The 16,349-nt window shown below is 40.1% G+C and overlaps 1 protein-coding gene across 1 annotated transcript; it reads right to left on the minus strand.

Moving 5' to 3' along the window:
• Positions 1 to 2,336: 2,336 nt before the first annotated feature.
• On the minus strand, positions 2,337 to 15,742 carry hyal4 (hyaluronidase 4). Its single transcript, XM_059334335.1, has 4 exons — positions 15,692 to 15,742; positions 9,187 to 10,176; positions 6,240 to 6,329; positions 2,337 to 3,398 (listed from the first exon to the last, which is right to left on the minus strand). The coding sequence occupies exons 2-4, from the start codon at positions 10,141 to 10,143 to the stop codon at positions 2,895 to 2,897; spliced, it is 1,551 nt and encodes a 516-aa protein (XP_059190318.1). The 5' UTR covers positions 10,144 to 10,176; positions 15,692 to 15,742; the 3' UTR covers positions 2,337 to 2,894.
• Between the last annotated feature and the right edge of the window lie 607 nt (positions 15,743 to 16,349).

The following is a 16,349-nucleotide window of genomic DNA, read 5'->3' on the forward strand; positions in this document are numbered from 1 at the left end:
AGTTTGTTTTTACTTTTTATGCAGCATTGATCCACTGTGCGATTGAATCCATTAGCCATTTCTGTCGCTAAATTACATGAAGACTCTGTTGTTATTGTTTGTAGCAACAAGCAACTGTGTTCTGTGATCATCTGACCATATTTTAATAAGTGTCTTTACTTCATCATTGGACCACGTTTGTCCATGAGACATTTTTCAAGCCTGCTTCTATCACGTCCGCCCATTTGTTTTGGTTTGCTTCCTTCCTTTGGTTCGGACCGCATTCTCACCTGCTGTGAACTCTGGTGCACTTGGAAGTGAACCGAGAACTCTGTTTTTTGAGTTAATTTGAGCACTTACACCAGAGTTTGTGTCAGGCGGACTAACCAACTCATAATTCCAACATTGGAATTATGGACAGTACTTGACACGCCACTGAACTTAGAAAGTCAGCCTTTTGTTTTAATGGCCCTTAATGGATCAATACACCATAACATGTTGATTGCAGATTTCCTGCAACTGTCTGCAACTCATTTTAATAGCATTTTTGACTTATTTATTTACCTTGTCTGTTATCTGTATTTTGAATTTGTATTTCTGTACTGTTGGTAAATGTACTCGTGTTCACTGTAAATAAGAGAAACCTCAGTGCCTTACGAGTTTAAATGAAATGTTAAATAAAAAAAGGTTGCAGTGTTGAAAGACACTGAGCAGTTTCCGTTTCCGACACTTTATTAAATGTCGAGAGCACGGCCATGTGGGCTTCTCCCTCTCTCGTGATGCATGTGACATCATCACGTTGCAATGTGTGTGTCATCCTCGTGTTAGGGACACGGCATCGAAGTCAGGCGTTTAAGCAGGGAGCCAGCTGTCCATTATTGTATTGGTTTATTATATTGGCCGATACTGATGTGGGTAATGTCATGCATCCCTACGTAGAACCGCAGAACAGCGCTTGGCCACTACGTCATGTACTCAGATACAGTATGTGCCATCTTTAACATCCTGTTCAGTGTTTGGTCATACCTACAGTACTGTACAGCAGCTTCAGAGACTGTTTGGTCTACTCAGCTACAACAAGACCAGATATCAAAAAGTAACTGACATATAGTAACATACACCTCTACATAATCACTGAAACAAACCTGATCCTTTTACTTATATCTGTATAGAAAGGATACAGAGACATAATATTTTTGAGATCAATAGCACCTACAACATGTGCACGTCGCGTCCCAACGGACTCAAAGTATGTGGCGTTTCCTGACAGGCTTTATACAAGAGTGTAACTTAAAGCAACAGTACAAAATAATACACGCTTCATTTATAATGTCAAGTGAAATAACAGCTTATTGTTGAGAGTTTCATGAAGTACGTCTTCAAAAACACCACAGACCAAGCGTCAAATGTTAGTGATTAGTTTCCTACATATGGCTGTGGTGAAGTAGCACCCTTTGGTTTCTGTTAAAAGGCTTCGCTCTAGTCTCGCCACACAACAAATTACAGGATCATCCAGCAGTGATTCCTCTGATCGGATCCTCGGCTCTGCTGTGACGCTCTCATCCACAGTTTAACAACATTTACTCACAAACTGATGCAGTTGTTGGCTAAAGAGGCAGTGCAGTTTGTTGCAGAGGTCAAAAACATTTCACCTGGTTGAACTATCAACCAAAGCCTCAGCATGCCAAACCTCACAGACTTTAAAGTGCCATCACACTCCTCTAAACAAGGAAGCATCATGTGTTACTTTTCAACACAGCAGCTGTTTTCATTTCACGTTCAAGTGTCTCTTCCACTCAGCGGCAAGCTTTAATGTTCAACGGATCCTCATGAAGGGGTTCATTAGATTTCCCACAAAATGTTTGCAGTGTGATTCGTATCATTTTCATTTTCAAAAGGTGACCACAACACATACTGCTGTTTTAAACATCCAGATGGTTGTTTTAAACATGTTTAAACCCTTTGGTGGAATGTAACTAGGTGCATTTACTGAAGTAAAGTGAAGTTACTTTACTGGAGTATTTCTATTTTATGTAACTTTATACCTCTACTTTAAAACATTTTAGAGGCAAATATCATACTTTTTACAGCTTTAGTTACTTTTCAGGTTGCGATTTAACATAAAAACATGACTTAATTAAAGTTATTATACATATTTCTTAATTAAACCTCATAACAGTGTATTAGTAGTAAGTAGTTAAAATTAGCCCTACCTTGAGAAAATTTAAATGGTCCTTACGTTAATACATCAATAATAATAATCCAAATCTTAGTAGAGCCATTCTGCATAACAAGTACTTTTACTTTTGACACTTTAAGTACATTTTCTAATACTTTTGTAGGAAAACCTACGAATTTCAGTGCAATACTTTTCGTAGGAATTCATACTGAACTGTTCATGAGGGCGTATGATGTTAGATCAGCGTGTTGGATCTCATTTATTGGTGATCTTTTGTGCAGACATTCAAGGTTCCCAGAGGATGAACCCCACTGAATTTGGTGATCATCTGTGTGGCCATGAGGTCCTTTTTGGTTTTGTGTGAAATGTCTCAACAACTTTAAAACAAATTGCCTTTAATATGTGACACACATTTTAGATGAACACCACTATTAAAATGTTAATTTAATTTCATATTTCTGTGAAGGTGTTCACGAGGACCTGCACAGCAACAAACTGTTGATGAGCACTGCATGAGACATATTTGTATCATTGAGAAAAACTTCGATCTGAGCAGTGATATTTGTTGGCTTCACTGATAATACTCGACATCTGGTACGTCTTGTGTCTCTGTGATGGATCGGCTAAAATGCTAACATCCAGGGTTGATATCCAGCCAAACACTGGTTTGTTGCTGTCATGAAAATTCAAAAGTGATCTGTCTGTGTTTAAAAGTAGCAGTTGACTCCTGCTTTTGTCATACGACTGTCTTCACTAAGGAGAAGTTCAACAGGAGCATCAACAGCATCATGTGAAGGCTGCAGCTGCTCAGCGACGCCTCACCCTCTGCCCCCTCCCACCCATCCCCCTGCTCGTCCTCCCACTCCGTCCTCCTCCTCTCCTGCTCATCCACCTCGTCCTCGTCCCTCCACGGCCCGTCGTCCTCCTTCACTTCGTTGATGCTGTCGCAGCGCTCGCCCTCGTGTCCTTCGTAGCAATGGCAGCGAAACCTCTCAGTCAGCAGCTGCAGCTCGTGCTGCGAGTGCCACCCAGTGACCATGAAGTCCCCGTCGCCGGAGGGCCGGATGTGGTAGCTGCCAGCGCTCAGGTGGAGGTAATGGCGGGCAAGGGGATCTCTGCGGACGCAGCGGCCATTCCCCTGGCACAGGAAGTCGCTGCAGACCTCGGCGGCTCGTGTCACATTGGTGATGTACTGGCCCAGGCGGTGGCTCAGGAAGGCTTTCACTTTGCTGCAGTTATGCTGTGGAAAGGACACATAACTCATCATGTGTTGTGCTTTGGTGTTAGATACAAATACATCCATGCAAATTTAAAATATTCCCTTTCTCTTAGCTCCCGTTTGTCTTAATGACGCATTTACTGTCTGGTTAAATCTTCGATTAATTAATTTCCAGCAGCTTCCTAAAACTCAAACCAGTTACCACCAGTAATCTATCTAGAAAAGCAAAAAGCGTCTGTGTGTGTGTGTGTGTGTGTCTAGTTCATATCTCTCTGACCGTCTCTGACAGTCAGACTGACTTCGTATGTGACTTGCAAGAAGGTGTGCATCCTCGATTTTGATGATTTTTGAATTCATTTTTCAAAATATCATTATTTACGTAGGACGTGTTGCGGCATTGCACTGTTTCTGATCGGACGCCTTTTAGGGGAGCTCCACCCCATTGTGTGATAGGCCTACACCTGGTCAGTAACACAATTCACTCTGGATTTACACCCTGACTCATCTCATCTGGAAGTCTATTTAGCCTACCTATCTTTAGGAGTTTTAAAGTGAGCTACAAGATTTGATTTTCCAATTATATTTGAATAGTTTCCAGCAAATATCAATGTTCAATGTGTATGTGCTGGATGGTGTGGTACCTTATGAAAAGTAAGTGTTTTATGGAGTTGCAGATGTTGTAGAGGTCTGCATGTAATGTGCAAATTCTGTTATTCGTGATTAGCATGCTAAGCGTAGATTTAGCTTCATTCACCTCTTATGTTGCATTACAATGTAATCAGGGATGACATTCATGTTGCTTAGCGTAATGCCCATAATCATTTGATATGAGATACTTACATGCAATATAGTATATCAGCTAATTGGGTTCATGTTAATATACTTTTAGTGCAGCATAGTGCGTAATGTGGTATCTCACGATTAGCATGCTAACGAATACATTCTTCCTACGGGCACTGCACTAGTAAAGCTTAAAGGGATATTACAGGATGTAGGGATGATACAAAAACTAAAGGTGAAGGTGAAGAAAAAGGTCAGGGTTTAGGTTAGAAAACCTTCCGATGTAACTACTGGAAGCAGTTTCATCGAGAAAAAAACAACAACTACTGCGCTACGTAGATCGTGCCCTTATAGGGTGTATTTATGTAAGGAAGTTTATTTACAACGCTGACGAGGTTTCATACAGGACTCTAACGCAAGTCTCCCGGTTTGTGTTTGACCAATCCAACAAGCGACTATGATGCTCATTAAACTGCATCTCTAGCCCCATGCTTAAAGCAACAGGATGCCAAAAAAACTTTCTTATAAATATTGTATCAGATGGTTGCAGAAATGTACAATACCACATTTTTCTTCTTCTGTCGACTGGGCTGGTATATAACCGTATGAGCAGCAAGCAGCAGACAGACAGAGAAAGTTAGAGACTAGCTGGTGAACACAGTGGAGCATTTAGCAGACAAAGAGATATTTTTTTTAAGCTTGTGGAGACCAAAACGGAGCTAAAAGAGAGAATATTTGGTCCGATGGGATCATCATGTTGTGTCTCTCAGCTTGTTGTATGTTTTGTTCACTTTATCGTCTATAATATAATAACCATCTTCTACTTTAAATGGGACCATAATTTACAAAATGGACATCATGCTGTATTGAAGAAGACTTCATATGATTGAGACCATGAACTCTTTCTGAGAATGTTCACCGATATAATTAACCAAGTGAGAAATTGGGTAATTTTCTATTGAGTTAGATTTGTGCCAAAACACTTTTTCAAATTCAAACAAAAAAACATTAATCAAAATATCAAATACAAAATTTAAACAAAAAATAAAGTCAAAGACAAAATTAAAAAACTTGCAATCAAATTATTTAAATTATTATTATTTAACTGTTTTTGTTTGTTTGCTGCTGGTTTTGCATTTGCAATTCTGGTTTTGCTTTTGCGATTCTGTCTTTGTGTTTGCGATGCCAGCCTTTTTGCTTGCGGTTCTGGCACAAATGTCACGTGTGGGCGGGTTTCTCTGTGTGCTTTCCAATTGGCTAATGCGTTTTGACTGACAGCTGAGCTGAGCTGCAACTGCCCTGAAAGTTAAAACAAACTGCTCTCTGCTTGTTAATTTGGAGATCCAACTCCTAAAAGTGTAAGTATTGGCCGTGTTTATTGTCTGTTTTGTTGTGTTAATGCAAAAATAAGACTCGGCTGTACTAGTGGATTTGTAAAGTTAGCTTTCACCTCATAAAGGTTTAGCATAGCGAGCTAATTGACCGTTTGCAAAAGGTCCCCTTCAAACAGACTTCTTTAAGCAGAGTTGCCCCCTGCTGCCTATTAGAAAGAATTTGATCATTTGATCAGGTTTAGCAGCTAAATACACTTAAATCGTCCAAGCCAAGCTGATACAGCAGGTTTTGAGAGATGAGGTGGGACAGATTTTGGGATAACAGATTGCATTATAATTTTTTTAAAAGCAGCTGCATTTTCATTCAAGAACACTCCCTAAAATTCTGATGCAGTCTGAAGCTGTTGAGATGAACTCTTTTCCATGCAGACAGGACTGCTGGTGGTTTCACAACACGCGGCGACCACATGATGTCAACTCTCTATTGTCTGACTATATTTACTGCTGTGGTTTGTTTGGAGTCCAAAACAAATCGAGAAGTTTGAGGAAAGAATGTCTTTCACATGGAAGTACACAGTCAGTCTGTCTCAGCAGCACAAATTAGAAAAGAAAATATTTTGCAATATATGACCTGTATTTAAATATTCTTTGTGAAACAATGAATCATGAGCTGACAGAAGGAGTCAGAAGGTCTTTTTTCTCTGTGAGCCAGCTTAGAGAGAGAAAGATTTTGTTTGGGGCCACCCACCCTGGACGAGGTCAGGTTGAGGTCCCCCCAGATGACGAACCCTGCAGCTCCCAGAGCAGCACTCTCCCCGATGGTGTGGATCAAGTCTTTCTGCAGGAAACACACAGGTATAGACATCACATCACATGGTGTGTCTTCGTCACTCACACATATATAAAACCATCCAACACACACACTTAAAAAAAAAAAAAAATGTGTCTAAAAACCAGAAAACACTAAATCTGAGGGAAAGATTAATTGTATGAGTTAATTTCTAATTTTAAGTGTTCAACATAAAACTACTTTAAGTTCTGCAGCTCTGTGGAATCAACACAATCATGGCTAGAAGTGAAAGGACCTCAAATTGTCTTTTGAGCAGAATATCACAGTTATAATTACATAAATAAGTTAAATTTATATGATAAGGTATTTGTTAAATTGTAGTGAAATTGAATATATATATAAAACCCTTTTCACAGTGTCCACAAGTGTCACAAATATTTTTTTTAAAATGTGTTGTTTTAAATGAGAGAAATATCACAATTTTAAGCTTCATTGTGGTTACTTATTCTAACAAAAACTACAAAATGCCTGTTTTTACACTTTCTTTCTTCAACATATTTTTGTCAGTCTCTTAAAGAAAACACATCTTTTGGGGTTCAGAAAGATGGGGTTCAGGTAACAACACCAAGTCCAGAAAATTAAAAAACTCTTTTTTTTTTCAAAGAGGAAGCACAAGAAGGGATTTTAATGAACCCAAAATCTTTTTTAAAGTTCAGTTTCAAGTTAAATAATGATACAACTCTAAATGATTGCACTGTATGGACAATGTTTACTCACAGCACAAAACATAATTTTTACTGGATCATTTGTAAAGACAGCTATTTATAATCTGTACCAAAAAAATAATTAATTAATTAAGAGACACAAGGTATCAAGTAAAGAAGAACTGAGGTATTTCCAAAATGAACCTTTATCAGGATTAAAGAAACAAACAACCACTTTTTTCCCACAATGTTTTGTTGTTGTTTTACATACATTTTACCTGCATATTTCAAATATTATTTCTAAAACTCCTCACAGACTTGGCAGGCCAATAGGCAGTAAAAACTCCCTCTGGTTGTGGTGGTTTAGTGCAGGTAGAAGAATGAAACCACAAACATTTTAGGTTTGTATTATTCAGTGGATGTCCACTAGATGTCAGTAGTAAATAAACTCAAACTAACAGTGTTGTGAAGAAAATCTCATTTTACAGTCAGAGATTTATAAAAGTGTCTTCAATAAACATCTTCTCTTAAATTGCATTAGTTTAATATTGTGGTTTATGGATCTGAAAATGTAAAGATTTACTTTACTTTGGAATAACAGTGAATATGCCATATGGCACAATGGGAAAATGTGTGTGTATATTATGGCATGCTATTCAGGAACTTATTATATATATGGATTCAAAACCTGAGAATATATATATATTCTCAGGTGTTTATATATATATATATATATATATATCATAAACTGTATATTTACACTCTCTTCCATAATTTTGTAATCCAAAATAAAATAAGTAAATCGGTTAGAATAAGTTAATACCCTTTGGAGGATTTGACAAGCTCCCTTTTATGTTTGGAAATTTGATTGTATTATTAATTGCCTTGCCTCTTTTCTTTTGTCTCCATGTTATATTTCTGAGTACAACTTCAGGTTGAAAATATTCGACTGTGGTATTCATTGTGTTCCCTGTACTTTAAATTCATGATAGTAATCATAATAAAATGGGAGCATATAAGCTACAAAGACTACTCGATATGTGCTGACACGTGAGCTTCCTGTTGGTTAAAGTGACTCAGAAAACAAAGTATTTTGTCTTAATTTTACAGAAAGGACCAGGAGATTGTGAGGAGTTGATGTTCCCTGTTGCGAACCAACAGATCGGCATGTTTCAGTTACCTTTCCCCACCGTTCAGCCCACTCATTCAGCTTCTGACGTCACGTCCACTAAACTTGCATGTTGGGCTGCACGCTTTCTGCAGAATTGAGGTCAGGCTGGTCTCTCTAGGAAAAAATATTGATTGCATTTCTTTTTGTCTGTGTGCAGACAGAAGAAACCACATGATTGTTGCTGGTTCAGGAAATATTATTGTTTTTATTAAGCAGACAACTCATATTCCAGACATGGAACGCTTTATTTAAAGACACAGTGAAACAGAAACGTGATGTTTGAGGAACTGGGAAATCTTGTCAAGTGAAATTATCTGTCCATGCAGTAAGATAATTTCCCTCAGATTTAGTGTTTTTATCTTGTTTTTAGACACACCTTTTTTGCAGTGCAGACCACAAAGCTCAAAACCACTCCAGGCTGATCAAATCGATCATCAAATTATCTTGAACATACAAATAATTATTTGTGAGCTCCATTTATGAGCTTGCAATTCTTTTATTTATTTATCAGAGAATAGAAGTTTGCAGATGCATTCAAAAGCTCGAAACAAAAATTAGATAAAACTTTTGTTCCAACAGGGTTGGAAGTGAATAAACAACCCTGCAGGGTTTGTGCAGGTGTCACAGTCTGCCCCTCCTCTGCCTACTCCAGGCTCCAGCTTCACACCTGGTTGTGGCTCCGCCCCCCTAATCACACACCTGTGTCTCATCACCTCATTGACTCTCTGTATTTAAACCCTTTGTTTCCCATTCCCCAGTGCCAGATTGTCAGTGTACCATGAGTCCTACTCTCCAGTGTTTTCCTAGTGTGCTTTTTGGTTTTGACCCTTGCCTGTTTTTGGACTCTGCCTCTGCCTTATCCTTTTGATTCATTTGAGTCCTTTACCTGTACGGCAGGGTTGTTTATTCGCTCTAAACCAGTTTATGGAAACGTCCCTAATTCACATTTTCTTTAATACAACATTTCAAAATTCTATGTGTCAAAATTAACTTTGAACAGGGCTACTGTTTTGATCAACTTTGATCTTACCGTGGTGAGGAAGGCCAGCGCCTCGTCTCTGTAGCCCAGCCTCAGGTACACGTAGGTGGGGAGGTCGTACTCCCTGGAGGTCAGCGAGGCAACACGCAGGGACTCTCGGATCCTGTGCTGGGAGAAGTGCAGGTTACTGATGCTGTTGGTGTGAGTTTTCCTGATCGCCACGGAGGGAAAGAGTGCCGTGCTGCTGTTCCACAGCCACAGCAGCTCGTCGTTCCTCAGCCTCTCCAGCAGGGGGCAGAAGCCCGTGTAGTTCTGCTCGTGCAAGTTGTAGTTGTGGCAGTCGGGGTAGAGGTAGAAACCCCAGAGGCCGTTGGGGCGAAGGCGTGTACCCAGCTGGATAGTCCTCTGCATGAACGCCTTGGCGCTCTTCTCAAAGCGCCGCCGTGCCAGCTCCTCCACCTGCGCCGCCGTCACGTTGACATACGCCTTGGCGGTCAGCTCCCTTGACTTGCGCCGGTAGATGTCTTTCTTGTGCCAGTTTCGACTCCACTGAGGACGCCAGAACTCCCAGTCTATGACGGCCAGGCCGCGGAAGTCCTCTGCGGGGATGAAGTGGTTGATGTCCTGATAGGCCTTGAACAGGTGCAGGTCCAGGCTGCAGTTCTGTGGCAGGCCGCCATGCACGGCGACGCCCTGCGGCGTGTAGTAAGGGTAGTAGCCCAGCCGGTTGGCGTAGAAGATGGTGACGTTCTGGCCCGTCCAGTCGGCACGTGGGCTCCCGTGGATGTGGAAGAGGCGGTCAGCGTTGGTGGTGATGTTGTACTTGATGGTGCACATGTCCAGCGGGGCGTTCCAGGCGGCTATGAACGGCTTCCGGCCAATCAGAGGCAGCTTGGCGGGTTTCTGACCGAAGGCGGCGTGGAGGAGAAGGAGCAGCCAGGAGCAGGTGAGGGCGACAGGTACGACTTGTTGGGAGGAGGATGTCCCGCCCACTGGCACCACAGGCATCCTGGGGTTCAGGAGGAGCAGCTGTCAATCATCCTGAGAAGAGATGGGAGAGAAAAAAAAAGAAAAAATTTATATTTTTCTTACTTTTTATTGAGTAGGGCTCAACCCTCTGAACTACAAAATGTAAGAAAAAAATGGATTAACCAAAACGGTGTTTAAAATATTTATATATCTGCTCAAATCACTTTCTTTTACATTTACTCATTTAAGACATTGCCAAAAATAAACTGTTTTGAAAAGTTAGATTCTGATAAAAACATGAAATTCTGCTCCTCAGTGACACTGTGACACCACTGCAGGCTGTTTACACAGAGCAGAGAGGAGAGCTTCTAAGAGGTTGTAAATATTTAAATAGTTCATTGTATAAAGCATGTGGAGACCCATTTTTATATATATTCATGACACTTGGAAAAGTGGTGTGTATATAAATTTAATTTTATTCCAATTATTTTAAAATAACTTTAATCGGAGAATTTTAACTTGAGTTTTTTCTTTTTTTAAAATGATTTCTGTCATTATTATTGTGTTATTCTGCACAAAGGACATTGTTTTTGTTACCACTTTTAGCTATGATTGTTCTGATTCCACAGAGCTGCAGGACTTATAGGTTTTATATATTGCTGTGAAATAAAAGACAACAGTGAGTAAAAGTAAAAAACGGCTTGTCGGGGTTCAGAGGGTTAATGCTCTTTTAAAGAAGACTCCAAACTCTATAGAAGATCATATTGGGGAGACTCCAAACACAATGCTTTTAATGACAGCGTGTAGTGCTTCAGCCCATCTGCAGAAGTCTCTTTAACTTCCTTTGACCTTCTGAGTTTTTATATTGTTCGATGTGCTCAACAGTCAACTGAATTTTCCCCAAACGGGTCATTCAACAGCTTCTGCCTTATGAATAAACATCTGTTTTACAGCGAGCATAAAAGCACAATAGAGGATCATGAAAGCTTTCATGTTTGTCTTCACATGTGATTTTATGCCGATAGTTTTTCCATGTTTGAGGCTGTTAAAACATCTGGGAGGTATGCTGGCATTCTGCAGAAATTAAAACCTCATTTATTTTCCAGCTGTGGACATTTATTTGTGAATTCACGGGAGATCCCAATAGTTTTCAGAGCAAAATAAAAACAGACAGACAGACTGGCTGAGAGTCAGGGTGATTTTTGGTAAATTTCTGCACAAGCCATCTGGAATATTTTAACTTGATTAGTATGTATATTTTCCCCAGCTTTTTTTGACTTGTAGAGATTTGATTAAATGATGAAGTAACATATTAAAAGTAACTTAAAGTATCTTAATAAGACAAAAAAACACTTCAGTAATAAGAGTTATTTTATATACAAAAGTTGAGCTTTTTGGCTTCATGCACCACGGAGTAACTTTCATAGGAATGAACAGGGCCCAGCCTCTAAAACTTTATCCAGTTCTGCACTCTTTATACATCCGTGGTACTACACATCTGTGAAGAATAGCAGAAAAAATGGAAACGAAAACATTAACAAGTATGAATTAGTTTGACAATTTAAGTTGTTATTTGCTTTTGATAACATATTAATTAAGTCATTTTTCTTTTAAAAGTGTTTTTGGATTTAGCTTATTTTTTGAGGATTTTATGCTTTTATTTGTTTTATGTGCTGAATGAATCCGTGTATCTTACGATCAATCCATATCTGTATGGAAATCAAAACACGGACAACGAAAAGTAGCCTGTTTTTTTCAATTATCAACCTTTCATTTACATTATTACTACATCATGCAAAAGTCCCACTTTTCTCTCTTTAAACTCAATGCACGACCAGGATATCAAGTATCAGAATAAGGGCCCGAAAGGTTGATTTTGAAAATTTAAAGGCACGCTTTGTCATTTGATTACATTTCAAACATGGACACATGCAAGCTTTTTAAGGGCGAAAGGAGGGTAAGCTTAAGGTTGGAGGATATGTCCATGGGCAAAATCTGCTGTATATTATATTACTATTACTCCACAGTTCGGAAAATACAGTCAAGCCAGTCGCCACTTGTTTTCGCGATGCATGTATTTACTAGACATTACAGTACCAACGTGTTAGAACGGCCTTCAAAATAAAAGGACTAATTTCAAATTGCAATTAAAAGGAAACTATCCATAATCAGAGACTCATTCCACTTCAGGTAGACAGTGGACATCCTCAGGATGACTGGAAGACTTTCTGATGTATCATTTCAAAATTAGACCCTTTTGAAATCTCAGATAATCTGCCATTTTAAATTTGAGGAAAAATGGGAGATTATCTGAGATTTTTGTAATGACACATCAGAATGTCCTGTAATCAGCTGCTTGTCTCTGTTTGTGTCATTCTCTCTCCCATCTTCTTATGTTAAGGGAGACATGGAAAATAAAATCAGAAATGACAATCAATTCATATTTTACAGGCATATTTTGAATAAAACAATCCATTTTTTTTACTTACTACTAATTCATCTTTTGCAGGAACAGCCTACTTTTCTAGCCTAATATTTTAAATCTCTTATGTGGATTTAAATGTTTCACTTTCACGTCCCGACCATCTCCGCCGTCCTTCGAGGCACAAATAGTTCTTGTCTCAGTTCCCTGACACCCAGGGGTCAGAGGTCACAGAGAGGAAGTCAGTTGACACCCAGGGATCGGAACAAGGACTTCAGCCGAACAGACCGCTGCTTTCCCGTCCACATGTAGTCCTCCTCTGACCAGAGCCGAAGCCTCAGGCCATAATTACAGGCCTCGCTGCCAAATGTCTCAGTGAGGTTCAGAGTGTCCCGTATGCGGCCGGCTGAACCAAACATCCAGTCAGAGAGATCAGGCGGCTGCATTCGTTTCTAGTTTCTTCCTGTTGTGTTGTTGTTTGACTTCTGAGTAATATACTGACGGCAGAGCAGATGTGAAGGTCTCATTTACTCCCATTTTAATTAGACTTGTGCAGTGCCCTTAGGAAGTATGTATTCGTTAGCCTGCTAATCGTGAGACAGCACATTATGCAGTATGCTGCACTAAAAGTACATTAACGTGAACCCCATGTAAGTATCTCATATCAAATGATTATGGGCATTACGCTAAGCAACATGAATGTCATCCCTGAATTACATAGTAATGCAACACAAGAAGTGAATAAAGCTAAATCTCCGCTTAGCATGCTAATCGCGAATAACAGGATTTCACATTACATGCAGACCACTACAACGTCTGCGACTCCATAAAACACTTACTTTTCATAAGGTACCACACCATCCAGCACATACACATTGAACATTGATATTCACTGGAAACTATTTGAATATTATTGGAAAATCAAACCTTGTAGCGCACTTTAAAACTCCTAAAGATAGGTAGGCTAAATAGACTTCCAGATGAGATGAGTCAGGGTGTAAATCCAGACTTTTAGCTCCCCTAAAAGAGATATGCCCTAGACACACACACACACTTCTTGCTTTATAGATAGATAACTTGTAAGGATTTCTTACTTCTAGGCATTGTATAAAAATAAGGACTGTTACCTAGAAAGTGCAAATTAACAGAGTATGAGTATATATTGCTCACTGTGGGTATGAATTAATTCTGTAAACTTTGCAGTCATGCAGCACTGTCCTCACATCAGATAGTTATTTACCCACTAAGAACACAACTTCATCACTTCAGTCTGAAGCTAGCAGATGATCTGTAGTTTACCATGACTGCAGTACAGATTTAAATCCTTTCTCTAGTTTTCAAAAAGCCATTGTTTCATGTTCGTTAGTATTCTTGAGACTATAAAGTTTATGGGAGTGGGGTATTTTTTTTCCAATCTGAGTTATGTCGGTTTGGAATCAAAGTCTTCTCCTTTTCTTTGTGTTTCTGCCAATTTTCCCCCTGAAAGGTTTGGAAATAATTTGACTTATTGCTTCACTTAGTGAAAGCGGATCATTTTTCAAAGTGGTTCCAGTGAATGTATGGATAATGGCTCTCAGTTCAAGCTGAAACCACTTCCAGGGCAGGCATGCTTTCATCATAGGAATGTTTCTGACGATTCTGTTGGTAAGTTTGACAAAGTAGAAGATCTCTATCCGGCGATGCTGGCTCTGTGGAATCCATCATGGATCAGTGTGTCGTGCAACTTTGCAAAGATTTCATCTTAAGAAGGGTAACTGCAAGTTATGTTTCCAACTCATAGTCAGAGCTTTCATAACTGGCACTGAAAACACCGGAACATGTGTCTTTTAACGTGTTATTTGCAGCTTTTTGGGGGGGGAACAAAATGTGAAATCAGAGTTCATATACACAGCTGGTAAAATAAACTGTGTCAGTATATATTGCTTGCTGTGGGTATGAATCTACTCTGATTGAACTACTTGAATTTCGCTCTTAAAAAGCCGTAAGAACCCTGATAAGTGGGTCTGCAGTGAACAATTCTGAATTATGAACTTCTGATCCATTTCTCTCTGAATACATTAATCATTTTTTTATTTATGTCCCATGGCTATTTGCCAAAAGTGATGTCTACAAAGTGCTTGATTTATTTGACAAAAAATCAAATCTTGCACAATCATCAAAGAGTTGCAGATTCAATTTCTGCTAAATTGACAAATAATTTCAGCTCCGACCACAAGGGTTTGCTTTCCAGGAAATGTCTGGCAATCACTGTGCTTGACCAAACAGCCTTCATGTTTCAGGTGAGGACAGTTTCCTGGAGGAGACTCTCAAGCTGCTGATAGCCCGATCAAAACTGACATGCGACCAAAGTCCACTTGGGAGGCTGAAGTGGATAGAGTCAATGGTTCTCATCGTAAAAGACGGAGGGAGCGGCCTTAGATTAAACACATTGGCGTTCAAGTTTAAAGTCTGGCTTTGTGACAAAGTGGATTATTTCTCCGGAGGAGCTTGGAGCCGTGGGCCGGTCTGGCATCGATTAAGATAAGGGTTTGTTGATGTCTGTGGTTCTTGTGGGATGACTGCATTCATTCAACACAAGCAAGAAAGAGAGTCTAGTTTTCAGTGTCTCTCGTGGAAAATTGGGGTGAATTTGAGCCGCAGTTGCCAGTGTCTGAAGTGTTGAAGAGTGTCCGGCTTCTCAGCAGGACGACGCTAGGAAGAGGGTCAAGAGGATGTTGGCACAACACCTTGCAGGTCTCTGCAACTGTGCACAGCTGATAACAGATCAGCTCATGATCTTTTATCAGTGTGTTAAATTGAAGATTGAAGCCAGTTTTTATCTTTGATGTGCTGCGATGCAACCTCAACAACCTCAGCAACCTCCAAGGAGCTCATTTCACACCAGTTTCTGCTGGAGCACGAGTGAAATTAATACCCAAAGAAAGCACCTCAAGCTCAGGGGTTAGTGCAGCTGACAGTTTGATGGAGGCTTGAAAGAGGAGAACACTCAGAGATGCCAGGAGAGAGAGAAGCATGTCCCCGGTTTGATGTTTGGGAATCGAGCCGAACCCCTGGTGGAGGGCCGAGGGGCGGATGCCAAAATAACAGAATCCCTCACATGCACCATCTGTCACCTAAATATGCTCCAACACTGCCTGGTTGTCACTAAGTCACATTACTACTCACCCAGTCAGATTCTGGCTGCATGAACGCTTTAAGCACCCTGAGAGCTGTAAAAACATGAAGATCCCTGTATGTTGTTAGAGTCTCTGCAAGCTGATCTCCAGTCTATCTGGAAGGACAAAACTCTATCCCAAAAACTCATGGTTTGACTTGGAAAATGCTCATCAGTGTTGAAAGTTGTTGTTGCAAGAAGAAATGTTTTTTAAATCTAGAGGATATGTTCATTCTCAAGGAGCAGGATGGAGATGGAGACATTTGAAAAAAAGAAAAAAGCTGCATTTTTATCATATTTTTATCCTGGATCAGCACATCATGGCATTTGTACTTTGGCTGCTTCTACCTTTGCAATGTGGGTATCAAATATTGCAGAATGCACCTTTAGTGCTATAGTGAACACTGGTGTACTCAAAGAAGTGACAGGGCAGCCGAAGTGCCCCCTAGGGTACCATTCCAGTGGAGACAACATGCTAAAATGCCTTCTAGGGTGCCTTCCTTGGAGAAAACGTGATAAAGTGAACTTTAGTGTGCCCTTTATTAGAGAAGTGTCCTTTAAGATACCCTTACTGGGGAATTCCACCGGGCGTGTTACAGCCTCGGAACGGCTCCGCTGCGGTTTTGCTCCGCCTTCTGCCCAGCGTCAATTCACACTGGGCACGTTACG

The sequence above is a fragment of the Centropristis striata genome, chromosome 6 (assembly GCF_030273125.1).
Source record: "Centropristis striata isolate RG_2023a ecotype Rhode Island chromosome 6, C.striata_1.0, whole genome shotgun sequence".
Lineage (NCBI taxonomy): Eukaryota > Metazoa > Chordata > Actinopteri > Perciformes > Serranidae > Centropristis > Centropristis striata.